The sequence below is a fragment of the Manis javanica genome, chromosome X, assembly GCF_040802235.1.
Source record: "Manis javanica isolate MJ-LG chromosome X, MJ_LKY, whole genome shotgun sequence".
NCBI lineage: Eukaryota > Metazoa > Chordata > Mammalia > Pholidota > Manidae > Manis > Manis javanica.
The window spans coordinates 42,387,747-42,412,961 of record NC_133174.1 but is presented as its reverse complement, the minus strand read 5'-3'; the positions used below and the strand labels follow the sequence as shown (position 1 = coordinate 42,412,961).

The following is a 25,215-nucleotide window of genomic DNA, read 5'->3' as shown; positions in this document are numbered from 1 at the left end:
TTTTAACTTTTAAAAAATTTAGCAGCAGAACCCTTTCTTCAAGCATTACTTGGAACCCCCAAATATAAAATAGATAAGAAAAGAGCTGCTCTGGTTGAAGTGGGGTTGAGTTCCTGATCTTCACCAATTTCCTCTCCCACCTTCTCCCCAAGGTGTTCTCCAAGGTATTCCCAGGGGCCTCCTCATAGACTCCTTGGGATCCAAGTACATGGTTTGAAAACAAATTGGATAGATCAGTGTTTCTCAAATTGTGGTCCCAGAACCAGAAGCATGAGCATCACCTGAGGATGTGTTATAAATGCAAATTCTCAGGACTCAATCCTTGATCTATTGACATCAGAAATTCTGTGCTGGGGAGGTGGGGAACCCAGCAATCTGTGTGTTAACAAGTCCTCCATGTGACTCTAATATATGCAAATTGAAGTTTGAGAATTTAGTAGAATAGAGTATCCCAGTCAGGAGTTACTGGACCAGGTCTGGGGTCCAAGGTTATTGGACAGAACCAGGCCCAAGATGAACATTTTTGGATACTTAAATTATCTCAAGCTTATCTGGAGTGCTGTTTTTCATCCACCATTTTCTTGTACCTGAGTGAGATTACAGACATTCTTGAGTTCCAACTTTGCAATGGCCTAGGTGCCTTTGAATTGGTTCAATATGTCAGAAATCACTGTGAAGAGTAGGAATTCATACTTTTAGTTCATTAGACAGAAATGACACTCATAATTTTTCTTGATGAAAAGATCTGAAGCTTATAAAATAATGTTGAGCAGAAGAAGTCAGACACAAAAGTACACATACTGAAAATTCCATTTATAGAAGGTATAAAAAAGGCAACACTGATCTACAGTGAAAGAAGTCAGGGTAGGGATTCCCTTTAGGGTTATTGACTGGAAGGAAGCAGGAGGGGGGTCTGCGCTTAAGGTTAATTAATGTTCTGTTTCTTGATCTGGATGTTGTTTACAGGGATGTGTTCATTTTCCAGAAATTCACCAAGTTGTACTTTTATATGTGCATTTTCCTGTATACTTAATAAACTTCAATAGAAGACTTTAAAATTGGTACTGGGTCACCAGCAGGGGAAGGTCAGTGTGTAATGACACACTGCTGTGGGTGCTGGGCCTTCACTTCTGGGTGTAAATATACATTTGGTGCAAACACAGGTTCCTGGAACCAGGTCTACTGCATTAAGATAATATGAGCTGTATGGGGGCCACTCTGTTTCTTGATTGGAAAAGACCTCTTGGTTGATAGTATCCCTGATCAGGATTCCCTGTGGATGGGGAAGAAGTGAGGCAGTTACCTATGTGAACTGTGGGCCAGAGTAAATTTCAACATCTGGCTGCTCCAGGAAATGGGAAGTGGGAGGGGTCTGGATTTTCAACCAGGTTAGGCTGAGAAACCATGGGAAGTTTGTATAACGGGTGAAGGGGAAGAACCCATTGTTTCACCTATTATTCTGAGCTCTCTGGGTGGATAAGGCCCCAGTTGTGAGCACTCACCTTTTGCCTGTGCCCTTCTGAGCCCAGATTATAAATCTACAAATAAACTGAGTTTCCCTGGCTTTACTAGCTTATGGAAGTAGATGGAGTCTCAGTTAAGAATTAGCTTAAATTTCACCAGCTCTTGCCCACATTTGCTCACACAGGAATTCCAGCCTCATGTAAAATAGCCCAATTGTGTCCAAAGTCCCCGGTAGGTCACAAACCCATCTGTTTTTGCCACCTCTCAGTTCTTCCTTACTTATTTGGGGCCCCATCTTTGGGTACTCTGCCCGCCAGGAAGACTAAGAAGTACTTACCCCTTCCCCGCCCCCCACAACCCATTGCTGCTTTGCCCACCATAGGAATGTTGATAAAGGTGGCAAGGGTGTTAGCTCCTGACCCCCTAAAGGCTTCAATCATGGAGGTGCCCACCCATGTTCCAGACAAGTCTGAATCTCCATTTGAGCTCAAGGTAACACATACCTGCTGAATACACGATGCCCTGGGTCCCACGTTGGTGTGATCTGAAAGCAGGCCCTGGCTGCTGTTAACATTCCATGGCTCAATTTGGGGGTTGGTGACGGCTAAGGGCATAGGGCTGGGCTTGAATGGCTCCCCTGTTGCTGAGGGACAATGGTGTTTTCCAGAGGTGCTTGCTTCGATCAGGAAGTGCCAGGCACAACTGCTCCCTCTGGTGGTCTGTGCCTTCCACCAGTGGAGACAGGGAGGTCAGCTTCAGCAGTCTCACGCCATTCATATCTTAGAACTATTCCTGAGTGCAGGGTATTTAAAAGACAGTTTCTGCATCAGACAAACCCAAAATGAGGAACGTCCTATTAAATATGCTAATGCCAAACAAGATGAAGTAAGCTTGTGGAAATGTTCCAGATTAAAGGAGGCTAAAGAGACATGACATAAAAGCAATACTTCACCCTAGACCAGACCCTATGATAGAGAAAATGCTATAAAATACCCATTATTGGGTCAACAGACAATACTGAAGTACAAATAGTAGATTAGCTAATAGTATTATATCGATATGAAATTTACTGAAGCTGTTAACTATACTGTGATGTAGAGAAATGTCTATTCTTAGGAAATGCATGCTAAAGTACTTAGTCATGAAGGGCCATGATGTATGTAATTTACCTTCATATGGTCTACACACACACATTTATGAGTGCACATATGCAAACAATAAAGCAATTGGGGTAAAATGTTAGCAATAGATCAATCTGGTAAAGGGTATACAAATGTTCTTTATATTACTTTTATTTTTGCAACTTTTCTATAAATTTAAAATTATTTCCAAATAAAAATGTTATAAAAATGTTAGACAGCTTCTGTGCAAGCAGTCAGAATCTGGTGGCACATGCCTGACTGAACTCTTCCTGTGGCACAGATGAGAAATGAGGAGAACATTAGCTGTCTTCCCCAGCAGGACTACCAGACACACTCAAAATTTAGTCAGATACCCTGCATAAAGTTGCCCAGTAGCGTCCAATGCTGCTCATTTCTTGATCTCCACCATCCTACAAGATACAGAAAAATAACACTTTGTACGTTTTCTCCTGAGGTTTATGGGCCCTGGGTATTAGCAAAAATGTAGTTATGAAAGGAAGGTGTATTGGCTCATTCATCCATCCAGTAAATGTTTTAGGTATCTACTACTATGTGCCAGGAGCTGTGCTAGGGGCTGAGGATGCAGCCCAGGAGGAGACACAACCCCTGTCCTAAAAAGGCCCATGAGCTAGTGGGGATGCACCCATAACCACATAAATAAATGTGTATTTCAAAATGAGTTGACCACAAAGTAGACTCGGGGAGCCCTGGGGGAGCCCAGCTTTTTGCCAGAGCCAGTGGGTCCATGAGACTATGGGTTTGATAAACATTCAATTTTCTCCCAGGATTTTCTAGGTTATAAGCACTTTTGTACCTGATGCTGAGAAGAGAAGGAACCCCAGTGCTTGCCCCATCCTGGGTATGTCCCATCTGTTTTGGCTTAGCTCTCTGCAGACTGATCTGCCCTCTGTGAGAGTCAGGGAGGAGGCCAACATGCCATTTCATCGATATGCCTGCACTAGTGGACAAGCGAGCTTTGGAAAAGTTTTTCTACTCATCTGTGCCTGCAGGTGAGTATAACAGTCACACCCATAATGCTTGTGGAAGGCAAATGCTTGTGTTCCACCAAACACCCTCCTGACAGACTACTGGCCCTGAGAGTCCCATCACAGGGGTGCCAAGTCATGAAAACAACATGACAGTCTTATAAAGGGACAGAATGACTTTGGGGGACAGCTGTGGTTCTCCCTCCAATCCTGGGTGTGGCACAGACTGTGATGCCCTGTACACAGGGACAATAGTGGAGTCCACTGCCTTGGGGCTCCACACAGTGTTGGGGAGGGAGTTATAAGAGATAATGTGTGTGACTGCATGTGACATGATGTGTGTCCATTCTGTCCACGGGTCTCAGATAGGACTGAACCTCACTTCTGATGCATTCTGGTCCTGATCCAAAGAAGTTTCAGATCCAACAAACTTTTACTGAGCCCCTACAAAGTTCCAAGCCTTTTACTTTATACTTCGACACATTATATATCATTTAATCTTTAACAATAACCCTTTAAGGTAGGAATTATCTGCATTGTACAGATGAGAAAACAATCGCAAAGAGGATCATTGATTTGCTCAAGTATATCATACAGCTTTTTTAAAAAAGACTCACACACTATACTCTTAGCTGAGGCCTGTCTGTGTTGGTTGCTTATCTTACAGTATTTGTCTTCTCTACTTCCAGAGCAATTGCTCCCCTTCTACAAGCCCCCTTTTTTCTTCTCTTTTCACTAGCCCATGTGGGCTTTTTTTGTGTGTTAATACTGCATTTAATAGCACAAAAAAATCACGAATACACAGAAACTGGCAAAGGTGTCAATGAGATATCCCTGCCTCCTCCACTTTTCTGCTTTCATGCCCATATTTGTAATAGGCTACATTTGTATAAACTTTTCTTTTTCCCACCAAACATATGTTATGTGATTGGTCAGTTGAAGCTGAAAACACCCATGGAGAAAGATGTTTTACGGTTACAAGGGCACACCCCCCCCACCCCCCTCCCACCCCACACTTTCCCACACAATCTTTTGGAGGAATATAGGATATGTACCAGTGTCAGGATTTCCCTACTCCTGCCTTCCTCACCCAGAGCACTGCTGTCATTAATTTTCCTTTGAGTGATTGCTTAGACTAGAGCCTCTTCTCCCACCCCATCTATTTCTCTTCCAATCAGGACCTTTTAGACACTGGGTACTGTTCAATTCTTACTCTGGTAGGCCCATGGGCCATGCAAGTAGGTCCTTTAAATCGCAATGCCAGTTGCCATATGGGTGTTGTCACCTTCTGTTACAGGTAGGTCTGTGTGTCACTTCAATAGGCTTGTGTATTCATTTCTTTCACTTTTTCTGACTCATGTTCCAGGACCTGTTTGTGATAGAACAGTAAATACCCTTCACTGTCCAGAACGTCCTTTATACTGGCCTTGGTGATGACGGCGTCATCACACTTGAACCACTGGTCCTTGTGGTGCCGGATGAAGCTGGTGTAGTGGCCACTCTCCAAGGTTCCTTGGTGATTAACCACAGCAAACAAGGAATACTTATTCTCGTCGTTTCCACTATTGGTTGGCAGCTGCAATTGTCCGTTCATCCTGCTCTCTTTACTTGAGGCCATAAACGGTGTCATATCCAGCTCCAGAGGAAAGGATATGTATGTAGTGATCTTGCGCCTCTGTTTGGCCGAGTGTTCAAACCGTTTGAAATGAAAACAGGCAACGACAGGTAATTTATTCATTGTGAGCTGTTTGGTAGATTCCTGGTAGCTTTGGCAACTACCACATTTGATTTTGGCACTGCTTCCTAAGTGCTCTGGCCTTGTAAACCTTCGCAAGCAGTCCGTGAGGGTGGTGATTCCCGGTATGTGGCTTTCCCCATTCACACTGCTCTCCCTCCCGGGGCTCATTGGCCAGAAGGAGGTACAAGAGCCAGGCAAGTCCAAACTGATGTCCCAGCAAGGGTCTATCGTGGTGGAGACGCCATGGCAGGCTTGACAGGTGACATCAGACTGCAGGCCACCAGTGAAGATCTGGTCTATGATGCAGTTACAGTGGTTGGGATTGTTGGCGGCCTTCCCAGCATCATCACCTTTGCAGTGCCTGTGCAGGACATCCAGCGCTGCAATGAGGAACTCGTGGGCATCCTGCTGCCTGTACCCTGCTAAATGCCGTGCGTGTATCCATACCAGGTGCAGTAATTTGTAGGGAACGTGAGGAGATGGGTTTCCAGAATACAATTCGCGAAAAAGCGAAGACATCTCACAGACCAGACACAACTCAGGACTTGGCATTTCACATCTGTGCCGGTCAGAGAGAAAGAAATCTCTCAGTATGGGAGTGTGAGTAAGGGCCTGGACGATGCAGTTCATGAAGCACGTGTTGCCAAGATTGATAAGTCCTCTTAAACCAATGGTAAAGCTGGAGGCGATTCGTCTTCTCCTTGGGTTGTGTCCCAGCAGTTCCAGCTCAGGTTTGGTGGTCTCCCAGGTTGGATATTTCTCACCGAGTCCTGGTATTGAATACTGCTGGTGAGAAATCTCGGTTGAGGTGGAGGCTTGTAATTTCAAAGCTTCTCCTTGCTCTTCTTTGGCAATTTGCTCAATGTCTTTGTCATACACATAGTCCTTACACATAAAGCAGTATATACCTCCATAATAAAGGTCTACAGCTAAGTTGTGTTGTTTTGTCTCGGCGTGCTCATGAATGTGTTTCTCTGTGAAGCAGCCAAAGAAGACACAGGAAAGGCAAGAGTGGAGTCTGTTCAAATGGGTGCCACACACATGGCAGATGCACGACTTTGCCTTGCTTTTCCTGGTTTCTGGGGTTCCACACCACACGAAGCACTGGTAGATCACCCGCAGTTCCTGCCTCCAGTTCTCTCCCACCTTAAAGCTGTTCACGTGGGAACAGCCTGGTGGACCCACAGCGAAATCCACATCCAGGCATCCGACCCCAGGGCCGCGCCGGGGCCGGGGCCGTGGCGGGGGCCGTGGCCTAGGCTGCGGTGGGGTACGAAGCCGGGTCTGCGGCCGCGGCCGGGGTCGGCGGCGCGGGGCACGACTGCGCCGCGGAGAAGGATCGGGGGGCCGCGGGGGATCGGAGGGAAGGGTAGGGGGAGGAACCTCGTCGCTGCTGCCGCCACCGACGCTCCGCGCTGGGTTCTCATCCTCCAGCTCCTGTCTCGGCTCCCTCTTCTGCTCCTGCTCCGCCTCCCGTAAAGGCTCGGGTTCGGGCTCCAGCTTGAGTTCAACCCGGCGGCCCGGACCCTCCGCGATCTCCACCTTCCCGGCGGTGTCCACCTTCCTCTCCGCCTTCTCCGCTGTATCCCCGGTCTCCGCCTCCTCTACCTCCTCCGCCTCCACTGGCGGCGACTCCTCCCCCTGTTGGCAGGGCTCAGGCGGCCACTGGGCGTGGCGGCGCGGGGGCCACGCAGACCTGGGGTGTCCCCCGCCCGGCCTGAGGGAGCACGGTGGCTGTGACAGCTGGACCCAAAGGGACTTTCACTGAAGGAGGCGGCGGCGGAAGCAGGCGACGCCCCCGGGAATCCTCCCGCCGTAGCCCCCTAGCGGAGGCCGGCTCGGCAGCCAGGCCCCGTTTCCCTTAATTCAATATTTCCCAAACTTGCTTGTTCCACGAGAATCACGTGGGGAACGTGTTAACATTAAAGATTCCTCGGCTCCACCCGCAGACCTACTGAATCAGAATCGCAAAGGGAGGTGCTCCGGAACCTGAATCTTTAACTACGGCCCTGGAGGATTCTTATGATCAGGCAAGTTTGGGAAACACAGCTCTAATTCATTGAGGCTGGCGGGAAGGGGGGCGGGGACCGCGCAGTCTCTTTAACGCTCTTCCAGTTCTGGGCTCCAATCGCTGCTCTGACCCCTTTCATGGTCTCCTCCCCTCTCCCCGTCCTTCCCTTCGTCCGTGCAGCTTCCCCAGGCACTGCGGGGCCAGGCGAGGGGGTGTAGCTGAGTCCAGAAATGTCTCTAGGGCTGTGAAATATCCCTCAGAGGCCAGCTCCTGAGGAGCCCAGTCAGAGGCTGGGATAGGCCATCATCCCTGCGACCGAGCCTGCCCCCTGCCCGGTCCTAGGCTCCCATCCCAACTCAGAGGCTGCCCTGCCCCATAAGGATGAAGACCCAGTTCCATTCTGGGGCAGGCCTGGACCCCAGGTCCTGAGGGGCTGAGCGCCCAAGGCCTCTGGGCCTGAAGGGGCACGTCCCTCTGCCCATCTTACCGATGCTCTGCAGAATCTGTGTCTGCTCCTCACTTTCTCCTCGGGCTCCCGAGGCTGCGGGTGGGTTGAGGGTTTAGCCGCTGGCCCACTGGCCCAGCAGACACGGAGCAGCCCCGGGGACAGCAGGAGGGACAAGGCACAGCTAGGTCATGCCTGCTGCTGGCCCCTCCCCCCTACAGCTGAGAGAGGGGCCTGAACTACAGGACACCGTCTGGAGACCCTCACGCCCTAGCAGGGTCCCGGGACAGGCAGCAGGTGGGAGTGGGGGGGAAGCAGCTTGGGTCTGGGAGCTGCCTGCGGGGAGAGTCGCGGGCCTGAGTCTGAGGGGCTCTGGAGCTCCAGCGCTCAGAGCTGCTGGCAATGGGAAGCCGCCGCAGGTGCCGGTCCCAGGGAGTCAGGACCGTCTCAGAAAAAGTAGATAACCACTGCTCCAGGACCAGAGAGAGTGCTGCAGGAAGAGTCTGTCCCCGAGTCCTGGTGATGGCTGGCCGTGGCCAGTTCACACTGCCCGGCTGGCGGGGCTGTGCTGCATGATTATGCCCTAGCAGAACTCTCCTCAGTTAGCACCGGATACCACCCCTCCACCCGGCCCCTTCCTCTAGGGAGGGGGTGCGTGCTTGGGCCTCCTGGGGTTAGCAGTAGGAGTTGGTTGTCAGGAACCAGGAGCCTTAAGGGCAGGATGCCTGATTCCCATCGGGTTGCCTCTGTGCTGGTTCTCCCAGGGTGCAGGGAGGGTTAATGCCCCTCAGGTGAAATAGAGGGCAGTTTCCTCCACACTGTGGGGTTTTGTTCCACACTCCAAGGACGATGGCAAGAGGGGCAGAACACTACCACTGAGGTCCCAGAGCTACTCTGGTGCCCCCCTTCCTATGCCAACCCTTGTTTCAATTCCATGAAGCACCGCGGCACCCTTCCAATAAATGCCTGCCCTTTGTGGCCTACAACCAGAGGAACTGCAACTAGTACACCCACTGAAGGAATCCTGCTCCTGCTGCTGAAAATGACTGAGGTCAAAGAACAGTGTGAGGGGTGGGCAGGAGGTACTCTCATCCCACCTCCACAGAGCAACAGACAGACATCAAAGATACTGGAAGATTTCTGTGTATCTGAGACTGTCTACCACTGAAGACTAACCATGGCAACCTGACTGCTTACTGATGAGTCCCTGCAGAAGCCCACAGGTTCAGCATGTTCTGGAAGGTGGAAGTGGGTGGGCCTGCCATCATTCACTCAACAAATGAGACTATTCAACTCCAACTCTAAGCTGAATGTTGTACTAAGAGCTATGGGTAACACTGGCCAAGATCAGGGCTGGGTTCCCCAAAAGGCAGACTAAGGAAGTGTCTAGGTCACTAGCAGAGAAGAGGCACCAAATACAAAAGAATCAAGAAGAAAATATTGGAAACACTTTGACATTTGATTTTTTAAAGTAATTCTCTTGGGAAAAGTCAGAATTTGGTTGTACTTCCTTACATTCCTTTCTTGATTGCATGTTTTTGTTTTTGTTTTTACTCTCAATAGTGCAGGAGGTAGGGGTAGGGGGATCAGCATAATTCTTTTGATGCTTCATGCTTGTATGGGTCTGGATCAGTCCTGGGCAAATGTCTGCTAGCTAAAGGCTAGCAGAAAGGTCTGACCTAGGAGACCCCTCCTCACTGCAGTCAGAGACTGCAACAACTCCTACCACAAGGTGGCAAAGGAGTATTTGACACTTCCCAGGATATTGTTTTGTAAGTTTATATAAAACAATTGGTTTACATCAAAATAATGCTGTATAAATATTTTTAACGTTGTGCTCCTTCATGTGTTTTTAGGTTGAAATCTAAACTTTTGCATCAAGCATGTCAGCTTCAAATAATAAGATTTCTGACAAATATTAACATTTACAAACAATTATGTCATGATTTGCATGAAACCAGTGAAACCAAAAAACCTTAGTGATTTGAGAGCCACTATCATCTGTTTTCAGAATTCGTATCTGAGCTCTCCTTTAACAGTTGGAAGTTGTACATTTCCCCTTTTCTCAGAGTTCTTAATTCCATTCTATTCTTCTAATAGAATTTTATTCCAATAATACATACATTTGCACTTGAAATAGTTATACTGTTGCATTTCCCTGCAGTATTTTGTTATTTAAATGCCTTTTAAATGTTCCTGTGATCCTAAAGCTCTAAGCATTGTTTAAAAATATTTACCCTTGGGCAAGGGAAACAAAAGCAAAAATGAACAAGTGGGACTATATCGAACTAAAAAGCATCTGTATAGCAAAGGACACCAGCAGTAGAACAAAAAGACATCCTGCAGTATGGGAGAATATATTCATAAATGACATATCCGATAAGGGGTTGACATCCAAAGTTTATCAAGAGCTCACACACCTCAACAAACAAAAAGCAAATAATCCAATTTAAAAATAGGCAGAGGAGCTGAACAGACAGTTCTCCAAAGAAGAAATTCAGATGGCCAACAGGCATATGAAATGATGCTCCACATTGCTAATCATCAGGGAAGCAAATTAGAACCACAGTGAGATATCACCTCACACCAGTAAGGATGGCCACCATCTGAAAGACAAACAATAAATATTGGCCAGGATGTGGAGAAAGGGGAGCCCTCCTACACTGCTGGTGGGAATGTAAATGAGTTCAACCATTATGGAAAGCAGTATGGAGGTTCCTCAAAAAACTATAAATAGAAATACCATTTGACCCAGGAATTCCACTCCTAGGAATTTACCCTAAGAATGCAGGAGCTCAGTTTCAAAAAGACAGATGCACCCCTATGTTTATCACAGCACTATTTACAATAGCCAAGAAATGGAAACAACCTAAGTGTCCATCAGTAGATGAATGGATAAAGAAGATGTGGTACATATACAATTTAATATTATTAAGCCATAAGAAGAAAACAAACCCTACCATTTGCAACAACATAGATGGAGCTAGAGATGCTCAGTGAAATAAGCCAGGTGGAGAAAGACAAGTATCAAATCATTTCACTCATCTGTGGAGTATAAGAACAAAGCAAAAACTGAAGGAACAAAACAGCGGCAGACTCACAGAACCCAAGAATGGACTAACAGTTACCAAAGGGAAAGGGACTGGGGAGGATTGGTGGGAAGGGAGGGACAAGGGGGAAAAAGGGGCATTATGATTAGATCACATAAGGTTGGGGGGTACACGGGGAAGGCAATATAACACAGGGAAGACAAGTAGTGATTCCATAGCATCTTACTACACTGATAGACAGTGACTGCAATGGGGTATGTGGTGGGGACTTGATAATAGGGGGAGTCTAGTAACCATAATGTTGCTCACGTAATTGTACATTAATGATACCTATATATATATATATATATATATATATATACTCTTGCTTGAGTTATGAGAATTACTATTAGAATACAATGGATCAAAACTTGTACATATAGTACAAGTTTTGATAGGTGATTATTAAACATAACAAAAATGTATTAGATGTAGATAAGTCTTTTTTTTTTCAAGTGGTGTCTCCATGGATAAATATAAAATGTTACTTGTTGCTAGAATGAGACAGGTTTCAACATCTTACATTTTGTTTGGATAAATGTTAGCACACAGAAACTGCATTTATATAAATAAGCAAATGGGAGTGGACGTTTTGTTTTAGCAATGTCACTCAAGTCTTTGAATCCCTTTGGAGATACATGGAGGTGAATTACACAATGATTTATCTTCAAAATTATTTTTCATTATTTATCAGCTAACAACTCCATTGTATTCTCCCTTGATTTTTTTGGAAGTCATCTGACTTGAGAAAGGATATGAGTCCTATTCATTTGTCAGAGCAATTTGTTTCTTCACCACTACAGCAGTGTTTGGACCTGTTTCTCTGGTACCCTGAAGATTTAACACCTGGGTAAGATTCAGGATGGGTAAAAGGTATGCAGTACACCTGGGTAAGATTCAGGATGGCTAAAAGGTTTGCTTTTCTTTGTAAAGTGCAAAAAGGACCATTGAGAAATGGGAGAAGGAAAGTGAAAACCAGCTTGATTCCTCCACCACAAGTGTGTTCTCTGGCAGATCAATTTTAGGAAATATGAAATTTGAGGATGTAGAAATTAATCCCCTTAAAACTCTAAGTGCTTATTTACCCCATGGAAAGTCTTCTTGTACCCCTAAGGCAATGCATACTCCACTTTTAAGGTTACTGGTTTATATTTAGTGGACATCAAGCAGTTGTCTTCAAGTTGGTCTACACATCCAATAAAACCCAAACCCAATAAAAATTCCAGTGAGTTTTTTTGGGAAAACATTTACAAAATTAGTAAAGAAAAAAAGAAATTTTCCCCTTTCTCATTACTCCTTCTTCCTCCTGGAAACAAGGATTTAATGACTATTGCTGAGTAACCATTTTGCAACCAAAAATCTGATTACCTCTGGACCTATTCTTACATGAGAAAAAAAGATACTGTATTTTACTGACTCTAAGAGGTACATCTCTTCATGTTTCAACATCTCTGAAATTTTTGAATGACAGTTATGATTATATTTGGCAGCATTTTCTTTCTGTCTTGGTAGCACATAAAATAATGGTATGTCTTACTGTTGAGAGTGTCTTGGAATCAATGTCACACGTGAAGCATCATCCTATTTGAGCCTTTGTTATTTGGATCCCTCATGTGTAGCTGACAATTTCTAAGTGGTAGCAGTCTTTCTATTTCATTCTTAGAGAAGTTCCAAGTCTTTATCCTGGCCTTTAAAGCCTACCACATCTGGCCTTGGTCCCTTAGACCTCACTTCCCATCAACTCAGCCTTGCCTCAAACAAACTAGATTTTTTCCTTGAATAAGCTAAGCTGGCTCCTGCATCCAAGTCTGTGCCCCTACTGTTTCCTCTGCTTAGAAAGCTCTCCCCCTAGCAATCCCCGTGGCTTTCTCCCTCACTTCATATTGCTGCTTCAATGTCACCTTATCTCAGAGTCCTTCCTTGACCTCTATATAAAATAACACCCCATTCCTGCTTTATTTTTCTGCAAAACACTATCACATGATATATTAAATATTACACACACATACAGTAATGCAAATTCCATGACAGTAATATGTTCACTATTCTATTCCTGATGCCTCTTTAGCACTTAATACATAGTCAAACATGTGAAATAAATGAATACATGCTTTTCATTATAAGTGAAGTTGACCATATTTTCACGTTTATTGGCCATTTGTATTACCTTTTTTTGTGAACTGCCTGTCCACATCCTTTGCTTTTTCTTTTGACTTATTAACAATGTTATTTATTAACTTTATAAATTTTACTATAAACTTTAGTTGTTTATTTATAACTTACATGGCACTTAAAACATACCAAAAGTTTTTCTATTAAGTAGGCATAATCCTCACTACAATTTTAAGAAGTAGGTGTTGTTATCGTCCCCATTTTAGAGGTGAGGAAACTGAGGCACAGAGAGATTGAGTAATACCCAAGGTCACACAGCTTGTAAATGATGGACCTGAGATTCAAACCCAACAATGAGAATCTGGAGTTTGGACTCTTAATTGTTAAGTTACTAGCCCTTTGTCATACTCTAGTATATATATACTTTTCCAATTATCATTTGACTGTTGTATGTTTTTTCATTTTCTTACCATATGATGTTTAAGATTATTATATAGTCAAGATTCTCAAAATGTTCTTTATAGGTTCTGGATTTCACTTTTTTATATATATTTTTTCTAATTATAAAGCATAGAGCATGTGCAAAGGTCCTAAGACAGCTTGATAATTTTAAGAAATGAAAATAAGATCAGAATGGCTTCAGTTTGGTGACCAAGGAGGCAGCGAGTGATAAAATATGAGGAGGAGGATGGAGATGCAGGCAGGAACCAGATCGCCTGGAGCCTTGTAGACCATTCCATTGGATTTTAATAGTATCTCACACGCAATGGAAATCATTGGGGTTTAGCAAGGGAATAACAACCTTTGATTTGTGGCTTATATACAATAAGTATAATCAAATAATGACAACAGTAACTAACATTTATTGAGTGATGATGATACACCAGGCACTATTTTATAAATATTTTACTAAGTTATGTAAACCTCATAACTTCCTGAGGAAGTAAGTACTAGTAGTTTTTAAATTTTTTCTTGAAGTATCATTAATATACTATATTCAGCTGGTTTCAAATGTACATCACAGTGCTTCAACAGTTCCTGTAATCAATTTATATTCTGATTACTATTTATTGGGCTCTTTCACCCCCCTCCCCCCCTGCACCCACCCCAACCCCTCTCACTTAATAACCACTAGTCAATTCTCAGTGTCTGTAAGTCTACTGTTGTTTTGTTCCTTCTGTTTTGTTGTTTTTATATTCCATAAATAAGTGAAATCATATGGTATTTGTCTTTCTCTACCTGACTTATTTCACTGAGCGTAATACCCTCTAGATCTATCCATGTTGTTGCAAATGGCAGGATCTATCTTTATGGAAGAATAATACTCCACTGTGTATATGCACCACTTCTTTAACCATTCATCTATTGATGGACACTTACGTTGCTTCCATATCTTGGCTATTGCAAATACTGCAGGAATAAACATAGGGATGCACGTATCTTTTCAAATCATGGATTCTGTTATATTTGGGTAAATTCTTAGGAGTGGAATTACTGGGTCAAATGGTATTTCTATTTTTAGTTTCTTGAGGAACCTCCATACTGCTTTCCAGAGCAGTTGCACCAATTTGCATTCCCACCAACACTGTAGGACGGTTTCTGTTTCTCTGCTCCTTACCAGCATTTGTTGTTTCTTGTCTTTTGGATGGTGGCCATTCTAACCAGTGTGAGGTGATATCTTACTGTGGTTTTAATTTGCGTTTCCTTGATGATTAGTAATACTGATCATCTCTTCATATGCCTATTGGCCATTTGTATTTCTGTTTTGGAGAAATGTCTGTTCAGGTCCTCTGTCCATTTTGCAATCGGGTTATTCCTTTTTAGGTGTTGAGGCATATGAGTTCTTTATATATTTTGGGTGTTAACCCCTTATCAGATAAGGTATTTATGAATATATTCTCCCATACTGTAGGGTGCCTTTTTTTCTGGTGAAGGTGTCCTTTGCTCTACAGAAGCTTTTTTGTTTGATGTACTCCCATTTGCTCATTTTTTAATTTCATTTCCATTGCCCGAGCAGATGTGTTCAGGAAAAAGTTGCTCATGTTTATTTCAAAAGACTTTTGCCTATTTTTTCTTCTATGAGTTTTATGGCTTCATAACTTGCATTCAGTTCTTTGATCCATTTTGAGTTTACTTTTGGTTTTGGAGTTAGACAATAATCCAGTTTCATTCTCTTACATGTAGCTATCCAGTTTTGCTAACACCAGTTGTTGAAGAGGCTGTCTTTTCTCCTGCTTATATTCACGGGTCCTTTATTGTATATTAATTGACGATATATGCATGGGTTTATATCTGGACTCTCTGTTGTGTTCCATTGATCTATGGGTCTGTTCTTGTGCCAGTACCAAATTGTTTTGATTACTGTGGCTTTGTAGTAGAGCTTGAAGTCAGGGAACATAATCTCCCCAGCTTTGTTCTGCTTTCTCGGGATTGCATTGGCTATTTGGGGTCTTTTGTGGTTGCACATGAATTTTAGAACTACTTCTTCTAGTTCACTGAAGAATGCTGTTGGTATTTTGATAGGGATTGCACTGAATCTGCAAATTGCTTTGGGCAGGATGGCCATTTTCACAATACTAATTCTTCCTATCCATGAACATGGATCAGATTTCCATTTATTGGTATCTTCTTTAATTTCTCTCATGAGTGTCTTGTAGTTTTCAGAGTAAAGGGTTTTTACCTACTTGGTTAGGTGTATTTCTAGTTATTTTACTCTTTTGATGCAATTGTAAACAGTTGTTTTCCTGGTTTCTCTTTCTGCTAGTTCATTGTTAGTATATAGGAATGTGACAGATTTCTGTGTATTTCTTTTATTAAGGTATTATTGATATACACTCTTATGAAGGTTTCACATGAAAAAACAATGTGGTTACTACACTCACCCATATTATTGTATCCCCCACATATCCCATTGCAGTCACTGCCCATCAGTATAATAAGATGCCACAGAGTCACTATTTGCCTTCTCTGTGCTACACTGTCTTCCCCATAATCCCACCAACACCATGTGTGCCAATCATAATACCTCTCAATCCCTTCACCCTCCCTCCACACCCACCATATCCCACCCCTCTCCTTTGGTAACCTCTAGTCCCTTCTTGGAGTTTGTAAGTCTGCTGTTGTTTTGTTCCTTCACTTTTGCTTCATTGTTATACTCTACAACTGAGAGAAACCATTCAGTACTTGTTTTTCTCTGCCTGGCTTATTTCACTTAATATAATATCCTCCAGCTCTATCCATGTTGTTGCAAATAGTAGGATTTGTTTCTTTCTTATGGCTGAATGGTATTCCATTGTGTATATGTACCACATCTTCTTTATGCACTCATCTTCTGATGGACACTTAGGTTGCTTCCATAACTTGGCTATTGTAAATAGTGCTGCAATAAACTAGGGGTGCATATGTCTTTTTGAATCTGAGAAATAATATTGTTTGTCTAAATTCCTAGGAGTGGAATTCCTGGGTGAAATGGTATTTCTATTTTTAGTTTTTTATGGAAACTCCATATGGTTTTCCACTATGGTTGAACTAGATTACATTCCCACCAGCAGTGTAGGAGGGTTCCCCTTTCTCCACATCCTCACCATCCCTTGTTGTTCTTAGTCTTTTCAATACTGGCCATCCCAGCTGGTATAAGGTGATATCTCATTGATTTTTTTGTTTGGATTTCCCTGATAATTAGTGATGTGGAGCATCTTCTTATGTGCCTGTTGGCCATCAGAACTTCTTCTTTAGAGAATTGTCTTTTCATATCCTCCACCCATTTTTTAATTGGGTTGTTTGCTTTTGAGGGGTTGAGGTGTGTGAATTCTTTACATATTTTGGCTGTTAGCCCCTTGTCAGATATGTCCTTTACAAATATATTCTCCCATACTGTAGGATGACTTTTTGTTCTCTTGATTGTGTCCTTTGCCTTACAGAAGCTTTTTAGTTTCATGTAGTCCCATTTGTTCATTTTTGCTTTTGTTTCCCTTGCCAGAGGGGAGGCATTACGGACAAAGTTGCTCATGTTTATATTAAGCAGATTTTTGCCTATGTTATCTTCTAAGAATTTTATGGTTTCATGACTTACATTCAAGTCTTTGATCCATTTCAAGTTTACTTTTGTATATAGGGTTACACAATAATCCAGTTTCATTCTCTTGCATGTAGCTGCCAGTTTTGCCAACACAAATCATTGAAAAGGCTGTCATTTCCCCATTGTACGTCCATGGCTCCTTTATCATATATTAATTGACCATATATGCTTGGGTTTATATCTAGGCTCTCTAGTCTATTCCATTGGTCTATGGGTCTGTTCTTGTGACAGTATCAAATTGTCTTGATTATTGTGGCTTTGTAGTAGATGTTGAAGTTGGGGAGCATAATCTCCCAGCTTTATTCTTCCTTCTCAGGATTATGTTGGCTATTTGGGGTCTTTTGTGGTTCCATATGAATTTCAGAACTATTCCTCCAGTTCATTGAGGAATGCTGTTGGTATTTTGATAGAGATTGCATTGAATCTGTAGATTGCTTTAGGCAGGATGGCCATTTTGACAATATTAATTCTTCCTATCCATGAGCATGGGATGTATTTCCATTTATTGGTATCTTCTTTACTTTCTCTCAAGTGTGTCTTGTAGTTTCTAGGGTATAGGTCTTTTACTTCCTTGGTTAGGTTTAGTCCTAGGTATTGTATTCTTTTTGATGCAGTTGTGAATGGAATTGTTTTCCTGATTTCTCTTTCTGCTAGTTCGTCATTAGTGAATAGGAATGCAACAGATTCCTGTGTATTAATTTTGTATCCTGCAACTTTGATGAATTCAGATATTAGATCTAGTAGTTTTGGAGTGGATTCTTTAGGGTATTTCAGGTACAATATCATGTCATCTGCAGTGATGGTTTAACTTCTTCTTTACCAATCTATATGTGTTTTATTTCTTTGTGTTGTCTGATTGCCGTGGCAAGGACCTCCCAGAACTCTGCTGAATAAAAGTAGGGACAGTAGGCATGCTTGTCTTGTTCCCAATCTTAAAGGAAAAGCTTTCAGCTTCTCACTGTTAAGTATAAGGTTGGCTGTGGGTTTGTCATATATAGCCTTTATTGTGTTGAGGTACTTGCCATCTGTACCCATTTTGTTGAGTGTTTTTATCATGAATGAATGTTGAATTTTGTCTAATGCTTTTTCAGCATCTATGGAGATAATCATGTGGTTTTTGTCCTTCGTTTTGTTGATGTGGTGAATGACGTTGAGGGATTTTTGAGTGTTGTACCATCCTTGCATCCCTGGAATAAATCCTGCTAGATCATGATGGATGATCTTTTTTATGTATCTTTGAATTCAGTTTGCTAAGATTTTGTTGGGGATTTTTGCATCTATATTCACCAGGAATGTTGGTTGGTAATTTTCTTTTTGTTGGCACCCTTGCCTGGTTTTGGTACTCGAGTGTTGTTGGCCTCATTGAATGAGTTTGGAAGTACTACCTCCTCTTCTACTTTTTGGAAAACTTTAAGGAGGATAGGTATTCGGTCTTCACTAAATGTTTGATAAAATTCAGCAGTGAAGCCAACTGGTCCAGGGGTTTTGTTCTTAGGCAGTTTTTTAAATACCAATTCAATTTTGTTTCTGGTAGTTGGTCTGTTCCAATTTTCTGTTTCTTCCTGGGTCAGACTTGGAAGGTTGTATTTTTCTAGAAAGTTGTCCATTTCTTCCATGTTATCCAGTTTTTTAACATATAAGTTTTCATACTATTCTCTATTAATTCTTTGTATTTCTGTGCTGTCTGTAGTGATTTTTCCTTTCTCATTTCTGATTCTGTTTGTGTAGACTTTCTTCTTCATAAGTCTGGTGAGGGGTTTATCTATTTTGTTTGTTTTCTTGAAGAACCAACTCCTGCTTTCATTGATTCTTTCTATTGTTTTATTCTTCTCGATGTTATTTATTTATGCTCTAATCTTTATTATGTCCCTCATTCTATTGACATTGGGCCTCATTTTTTCTTCTTTTTCTACTTTCATTAATTGTGAGTTTAGGCTGTTCATATGGGACTGTTCTTCTTTCCTGAGGCAAGCCTGTATTGCAACATACTTCCCTCTTAGTATGGCCTCCAGTGCATACCACAGATTTTGTGTTGTTGAATTATTGTTTTCGTTCATTTCCATATATTGCTTGATCTCTGCTTTAATTTGGTCATTGATCTGTTGATTATTTAGGAGCATGTAGTTAAGCCTCCTTGTGTTTGTGGGCTTTTTCATTTTCTGTGCATAATTTATACTAGTTTCCTATCTTTGTGGTCTTAGAAGCTTGTTGGTACAATTTCTATCTTTATTAATTTACTAAGGCTCTTTTTGTGACCTAGTAAATGATCTACTCTTGAAAATGTTCCATGTGCACTTAAGAAGAATGTGTATCCTGCTGCTTTTGGGTGGAGTGTTCTGTAGATGTAGGTTAGGTCCATCTCTTCTAATGTGTTGTTCATTGCCTCTGTCTCCTTACTTATTTTCTGTCTGGTTGATCTGTCCTTTGGAATGAGTGGTGTGTTGAAGGCTCCTTAAATGAATGCATTGCATTCTATTTCCTGCTTCAATTCTGTTAGTATTTGGTTCACATATGTAGGTGCTCCTATGTTGAGTGCATAGATATTTATAATGGTTATATCCTCTTGTTAGACTGACCCCTTAATCATTATATAATGTCCTTCTTTGTCTCTTGTGACTTTCTTTGTTTTAAAGTCTATTTTGTATGATACAAGTACTGAAACTCCTGCTTTTTTCTCCCTAGTAGTTGCATGGAACATCTCTTTCTATCCATTCACTTTTAGTGTGTGTATGTCTTTTGGTTTGAAGTAAGTCTCTGGAAGGCAGCATATAGATGGGTCTTGTTTTTTAATCCATTCAGTGACACTGTGTCTTTTCATTGATGCATTCCTACCATTTACATTTAGGGTAATTATTGATAGGTATTTACTTATTGCCATTGCAGGCTTTAGATTCGTGGTTACCCAAGGTTCAAGGGTAACTTCTGTACTAAGGGTCTAACTTAACTCCCTTAGTATACTACTACAAACACAATCTAAAGGTTCTTTTTTTCCCCTCCTTTTTCTTCCTCCTCCAGTCTTTATATATTAGTATCATATTGTATACTCTTTGTCTCTCCCTTGATTGACTTTGTGGGTAGTTGATTTTATTTTGCATCTGCTTAGTAATTAGTTGTTCTATGTTCTTTGCTGTGCTTTTATTTCCTCTGGTGACAGCTATTTAGCCTTAGAAATACTTCCATCTATACAGTCTCTCCACAATACACTGCTGAGGTGGTTTGTGGGAGGTAAATTCTCTCAGATTTTGCTTATCTGGAAATTGTTTTATCCCTTCTTCAAATTTAAATAATAATCTTGCTGGGTAGAGTATTCTTGTTTCTAGGCCCTTCTGCTTCATTGCATTAAATATATCATGCCACTCCCTTCTGGCCTGTAAGTTTTCTGTTGAGAAATCTGATGATAGGCTGATGGGTTTTCCTTTGTATGTGATCTCTCTCTCTCCCCCTCTCGAGCTGATTTTAAAAGTCTTTCTTTATCCTTGATCTTTGACATTTTAATTATTATGTCCTGATGTTGTCTTCCTTGGGTCCCTTGCATTGGGAGATCTATGCACCTCCATGGCCTGAGAGACTATCTCCTTCCCCAGCTTGGAAAAGTTTTCAGCAATTAACTCCTCAAATACACTTTCTGTCCCTTTTTCTCTCTCTTCTTTTTCTCATACCCCTATAATGTGAATATTGTTCTGTTTGGATTGGTCGCACAGTTCCCTCAGTAGTCTTTCATTCCTCGAGATCCTTTTTTTTCTCTGTACCTCAGGTTCTTTGTAATCCTATTCTCTAATTTCTATTTCATTTACCATCTCTTCTACGTTATCTAATCTGCTTTTAAATCCCTCCATTTTATTTTTCACTTCAGATATTGCATTCCTTTCTCATGGAATCTCCATCCAGAATTCATCCCTGAGGTCTTGAATATTTTTCTGTACCTCCATGAGCATGTTCCTGATTTTTATTTTGAAATCTCTTTCAGGAAGATTGATGAGTTCAGTTTCACTTGGCCCTTTTTCTGGTGTTTTTGGGATTTTGGTTTGAACCAGTTTCCCTTGATTTTTTTTTATGGTAATACTATTTTTTAATTTTTAAGGAAATATCAAGCTGTTTTCCATTACCAGTTGTAGCACTTTACATTCCCACCTGTGGCAGACAACAGCTGCAATTTCTCCACAACCTCACCATTTTTCTTTTCTTTTTTAATAGTAGGCAACCTAATGAATGTGAAGTGGTATCTCACTGTAATTTTGATTTGCATTTCCCTAATGATTAGTGATACTGAGCATGTTTTCATGAGCTGATAGACTATTTGAATATCTTCTTTGAAAAAATAGCTATTCAACTCCTTGCTTATTTTTTAGTTAGGTTGTTGTTATAGTGTTGTTGAGTTGTAGGAGTTATTCATTATTCTGGATGTTAACACTGTATCAAATACAGTTTTACAAATATTTTCTTTCATTTCATGGGTTGCCTTTTTCCCTTGATTGCATATTTTGATGCACATTTTTTAAAGCCACTACAATGATGTGTGATTGACATACAAAAACTGCTATACACTTTCTTTTTGTATCATTAATCTGAAATTACAGAAAGAACATTATGTTTACTAGGTCACCCCCTTCACCAAGTCCCCCACATACCCCTTCACAGTCACTGTCCATCTGCATAGTAAGATGCTGTAAAATCACTACTTGTCTTCTCTGTGTTGCGCAGGCCTCCCCGTGCCCCCCATGCACTATACATGCTAATCATAATGCTCTCTTTCTTTTTCTCTGCCCTTACCCCTCCCTTCCCACCCATCATCCCCAGTCCCTTTCCCTTTGGTAACTATTAGTCCATTCTTGGGTTCTGTGATTCTGATGCTGTTTTGTTCCTTCAGTTCCCTTTTGTTCTTATACTCCACATATGAGTGAAATCATTTGGTACTTGTCCTTCTCCGCTTGGCTTATTTCACTGAGCATAATACCCTCTAGCTCCATCCATGTTGTTGCGAATGGTAGGATCTGTTTTTTTCTTATGGCTGTGTAATATTCCATTGTGTATATGTACCACTTCTTCTTTATCCATTCATCTACTGATGGACATTTAGTTTGCTTCCATATCTTGGCTATTGTAAATAGTGCAGCGAAAAACATAGGGGTGCATCTGTCTTTTTCAAACTGGAGTGCTGCATTCTTAGGGTTAATTCCTAGAAGTGAAATTCCTGGGTCAAATGGTATTTCTATTTTGAGCATTCTGAGGAACCTCCATGCTGCTTTCCACAATGGTTGAACTAGTTTACATTCCCACCAGCAGTGTAGGAGGGCTCCCCTTTCTCCACAACCTCGCCAACATTTGTTGTTGTTTGTCTTTTGGATGATGGCGATCCTTACTGGTGTGAGGTGATATCTCATTGTGGTTTTAACTTGCATTTCTCTGATGATTTGCGATGTGGAGCATCTTTTTCATGTGCCTGTTGCTCATCTGGATTTCTTCTTTAGAGAACTGTCTATTCTGCTTCTCTGCCCATTTTTTTTTGAGAGGGCATCTCTCATATTTATTGTTCAAATGGTTGTTAACAACAATAAAATTCTGTATAGGGGACTCAATGCTCAATGCACAATCATTAATCCACCCCCAGCCTAATTCTCGTCAGTCTCCAATCTTCTGAAGCCTAACGAACAAGTTCTTACATGGTGAACAAACTCTTACATAGTGAATAAGTTCTTACATGGTGAACAGTACAAGGGCAGTCATCACAGAAACTTTCGGTTTGGATCATGCATTATGAACTATAAACAATCAGGTCAAATATGAATATTCATTTGATTTTTATACTTGATTTATGTGTGGATCCCACATTTCTCCCTTTATATATTATTATTATTATTTTTAGTTTTAATAAAATGCTGAAGTGGTAGGTAGATGCAAGATAAAGGTAGAAAATGTAGTTTAGTGTTGTAAGAGAGCAAATGTAGATGATCAGGTGTGTGCCTGTAGACTATGTGTTAATTCAAGCTAGACAAGGGCATTAAAACATCCACAGATGCAGAAGATTTCTCTCAAAACGGGGGGTGAGGTTCTAAGCCTCACCACTGTTGATCCCCAATTTCTCACCTGATGGCCCCCCTGCGACTGTGCCTGTCTTAGGTTGTTCCTCCCTTGAGGAATCTTACCTGTCTCTGGCTAACCAGTCATCTTCCGGGGCCATACAGGGAGATGTAAAGTTGGTAAGTGAGAGAGAAGCCATATTGTTTGAAAAGCTTAGCTTTTTAGTTCTTTGCAGATTTATGCCCTGTGACTTCTATGCCCAGCATTTGTCTTGAGGTATCTTTACCACTTGGAGAAGTTATGATACTCAGTGAATTCGATATGAGGCACGAATACTATTTAAGGGTTGTAATTAGAAAGGAAGAAAAAAAGCTATAGAGGTAGCAGACGGAAGAAAACCTGGGAGGATTGATTAATCCTTTGACATATCTTCTTGTAGAGTAACTGAAGCATGTATAGGTTTTAAACTCCTAATTAAATTGTGCGTACACATTAACATAATAGGAATACAGTTACATAACCAAAGCAGCTCTATAATTACCCGCCATCTCCAGTGATGCCAGGAAAACCAGTTAGGCACCCTAGGCATTTGTGAAAATTTGTCTGTGATATGATGGATATTGTCCAGCTGTACTTGAACAGACTGAGAGAAATCATACAAATTAAAACAACCCATTCCTGGGAACTGTTCACATCCCATATGTTCTTTTAACAGTAGATAGTCTGTAGTTGTAAGATTTTGGAGCACTACAACTTGCACTTCTCCTAATTCTTGGTTGATTTCCAACAGTATAGATCCAGTCAAATTTGTTGTTTTACTGTATGCACAGGCCAGCTTAGATATCTCCTTCTTCATTCCAATGGCAAGTCCAGGAACCAGTGGTATGAATGCAACTACAACTGCAGCATTGCCTGGATCTTTGTTGAGGTTTTTTGATGATCATCTTCTGGTATGACTCTTCCAGAGAGTGCTGATGTTGGAAGTTCTTCTTCATATCGTATCTTAGTTCATTTTCTGGGTAGCCAAATTAGGCTTTGATCCTCTGTATAAACACAAACAGACCCTTTGCCCACACTTTGATATGCCCTTTATACCACTGTGTAGAACTCATTGGAGGTCACCACACAGGAACTGCTTTTTTTTTTAAGAGAAAGGAATATTATCAGAAAAGTGTACCTCCATAGCCGATCATCTGACACCCTTTAAGTGATCAAAATTAAGGATATTTAAAGCATGCATTAATCGTTGATTTACAGTTAGTTTTATCCTATCAGGGAGTAATCCCCCTTTTCCTTCTTTCTTTTTTTTATCTTTAATCTACACTTACATGAAGAATATTATGTTTACTAGGCTCTCCCCTATACCAGGTCCCCCCTATAAACCCCTTTACAGTCACTGTCCATCAGCATAGCAAAATGTTGTAGAATCACTACTTGTCCTCCCTGTGTTGTACAGCCCTCCCTCCCCTTTCTCCCTCCCCCCCATGCATGCTAATCTTAATACCCCCTTTCTTCTCCCCCCTTATCCCTCCCTACCCACCCATCCTTCCCAGTCCCTTTCCCTTTGGTACCTGTTAGTCCATTTTGGGTTCTGTAATTCCGCTGCTGTTTTGTTCCTTCAGTTTTTCCTTTGTTCTTATACTCCACAGATGAGTGAAATCATTTGGTATGTATGTGTATATACTGTAATACCCTGGGTGAAAATCTCTCTCATTCATCCTCTCTCTCTCTCTCTATATATATATATATATATATATATATATATATATATATATACATATACATATATATATATATGTATATATATATATAGTCATTGGCCATATACATAAAATGTAATACAAAATTTTAAAAGAGGTACACTTCAAAACACTCTAGGTAAATAAAAATTCAGTTCTTAAAAAACATTCAAGTAACCCACAGGAAAGCAGGAAAAAATAATACAGAAAAACAAGAAACAGATCAAACAAAACAAAAAATAAATGTTAGGCTTAAGCCCTAACATCAATTGCTACATTAAAGTATAATGTAATGATCAAAAAGGTTCAAATATCATTAATTAATAGAATGGTAGAGTGGATAAAAACATGACCCTACTATATGCTGTCTACAAGAAACTCACTTCAAATATA

At 41.4% G+C, this 25,215-nt stretch overlaps 1 protein-coding gene across 1 annotated transcript in view; it reads right to left on the bottom strand.

Moving 5' to 3' along the window:
- Positions 1-4,040: 4,040 nt before the first annotated feature.
- USP27X (ubiquitin specific peptidase 27 X-linked) overlaps positions 4,041-25,215 on the bottom strand; it is a 47,523-nt gene continuing 26,348 nt past the window's right edge. The window contains exon 2 of the mRNA XM_036996347.2: positions 4,041-7,088. Coding sequence (XP_036852242.1) covers positions 4,908-7,088 — 2,181 coding nt within the window. The 3' untranslated portion in view covers positions 4,041-4,907. The remainder of the gene's footprint in view (positions 7,089-25,215) is intronic.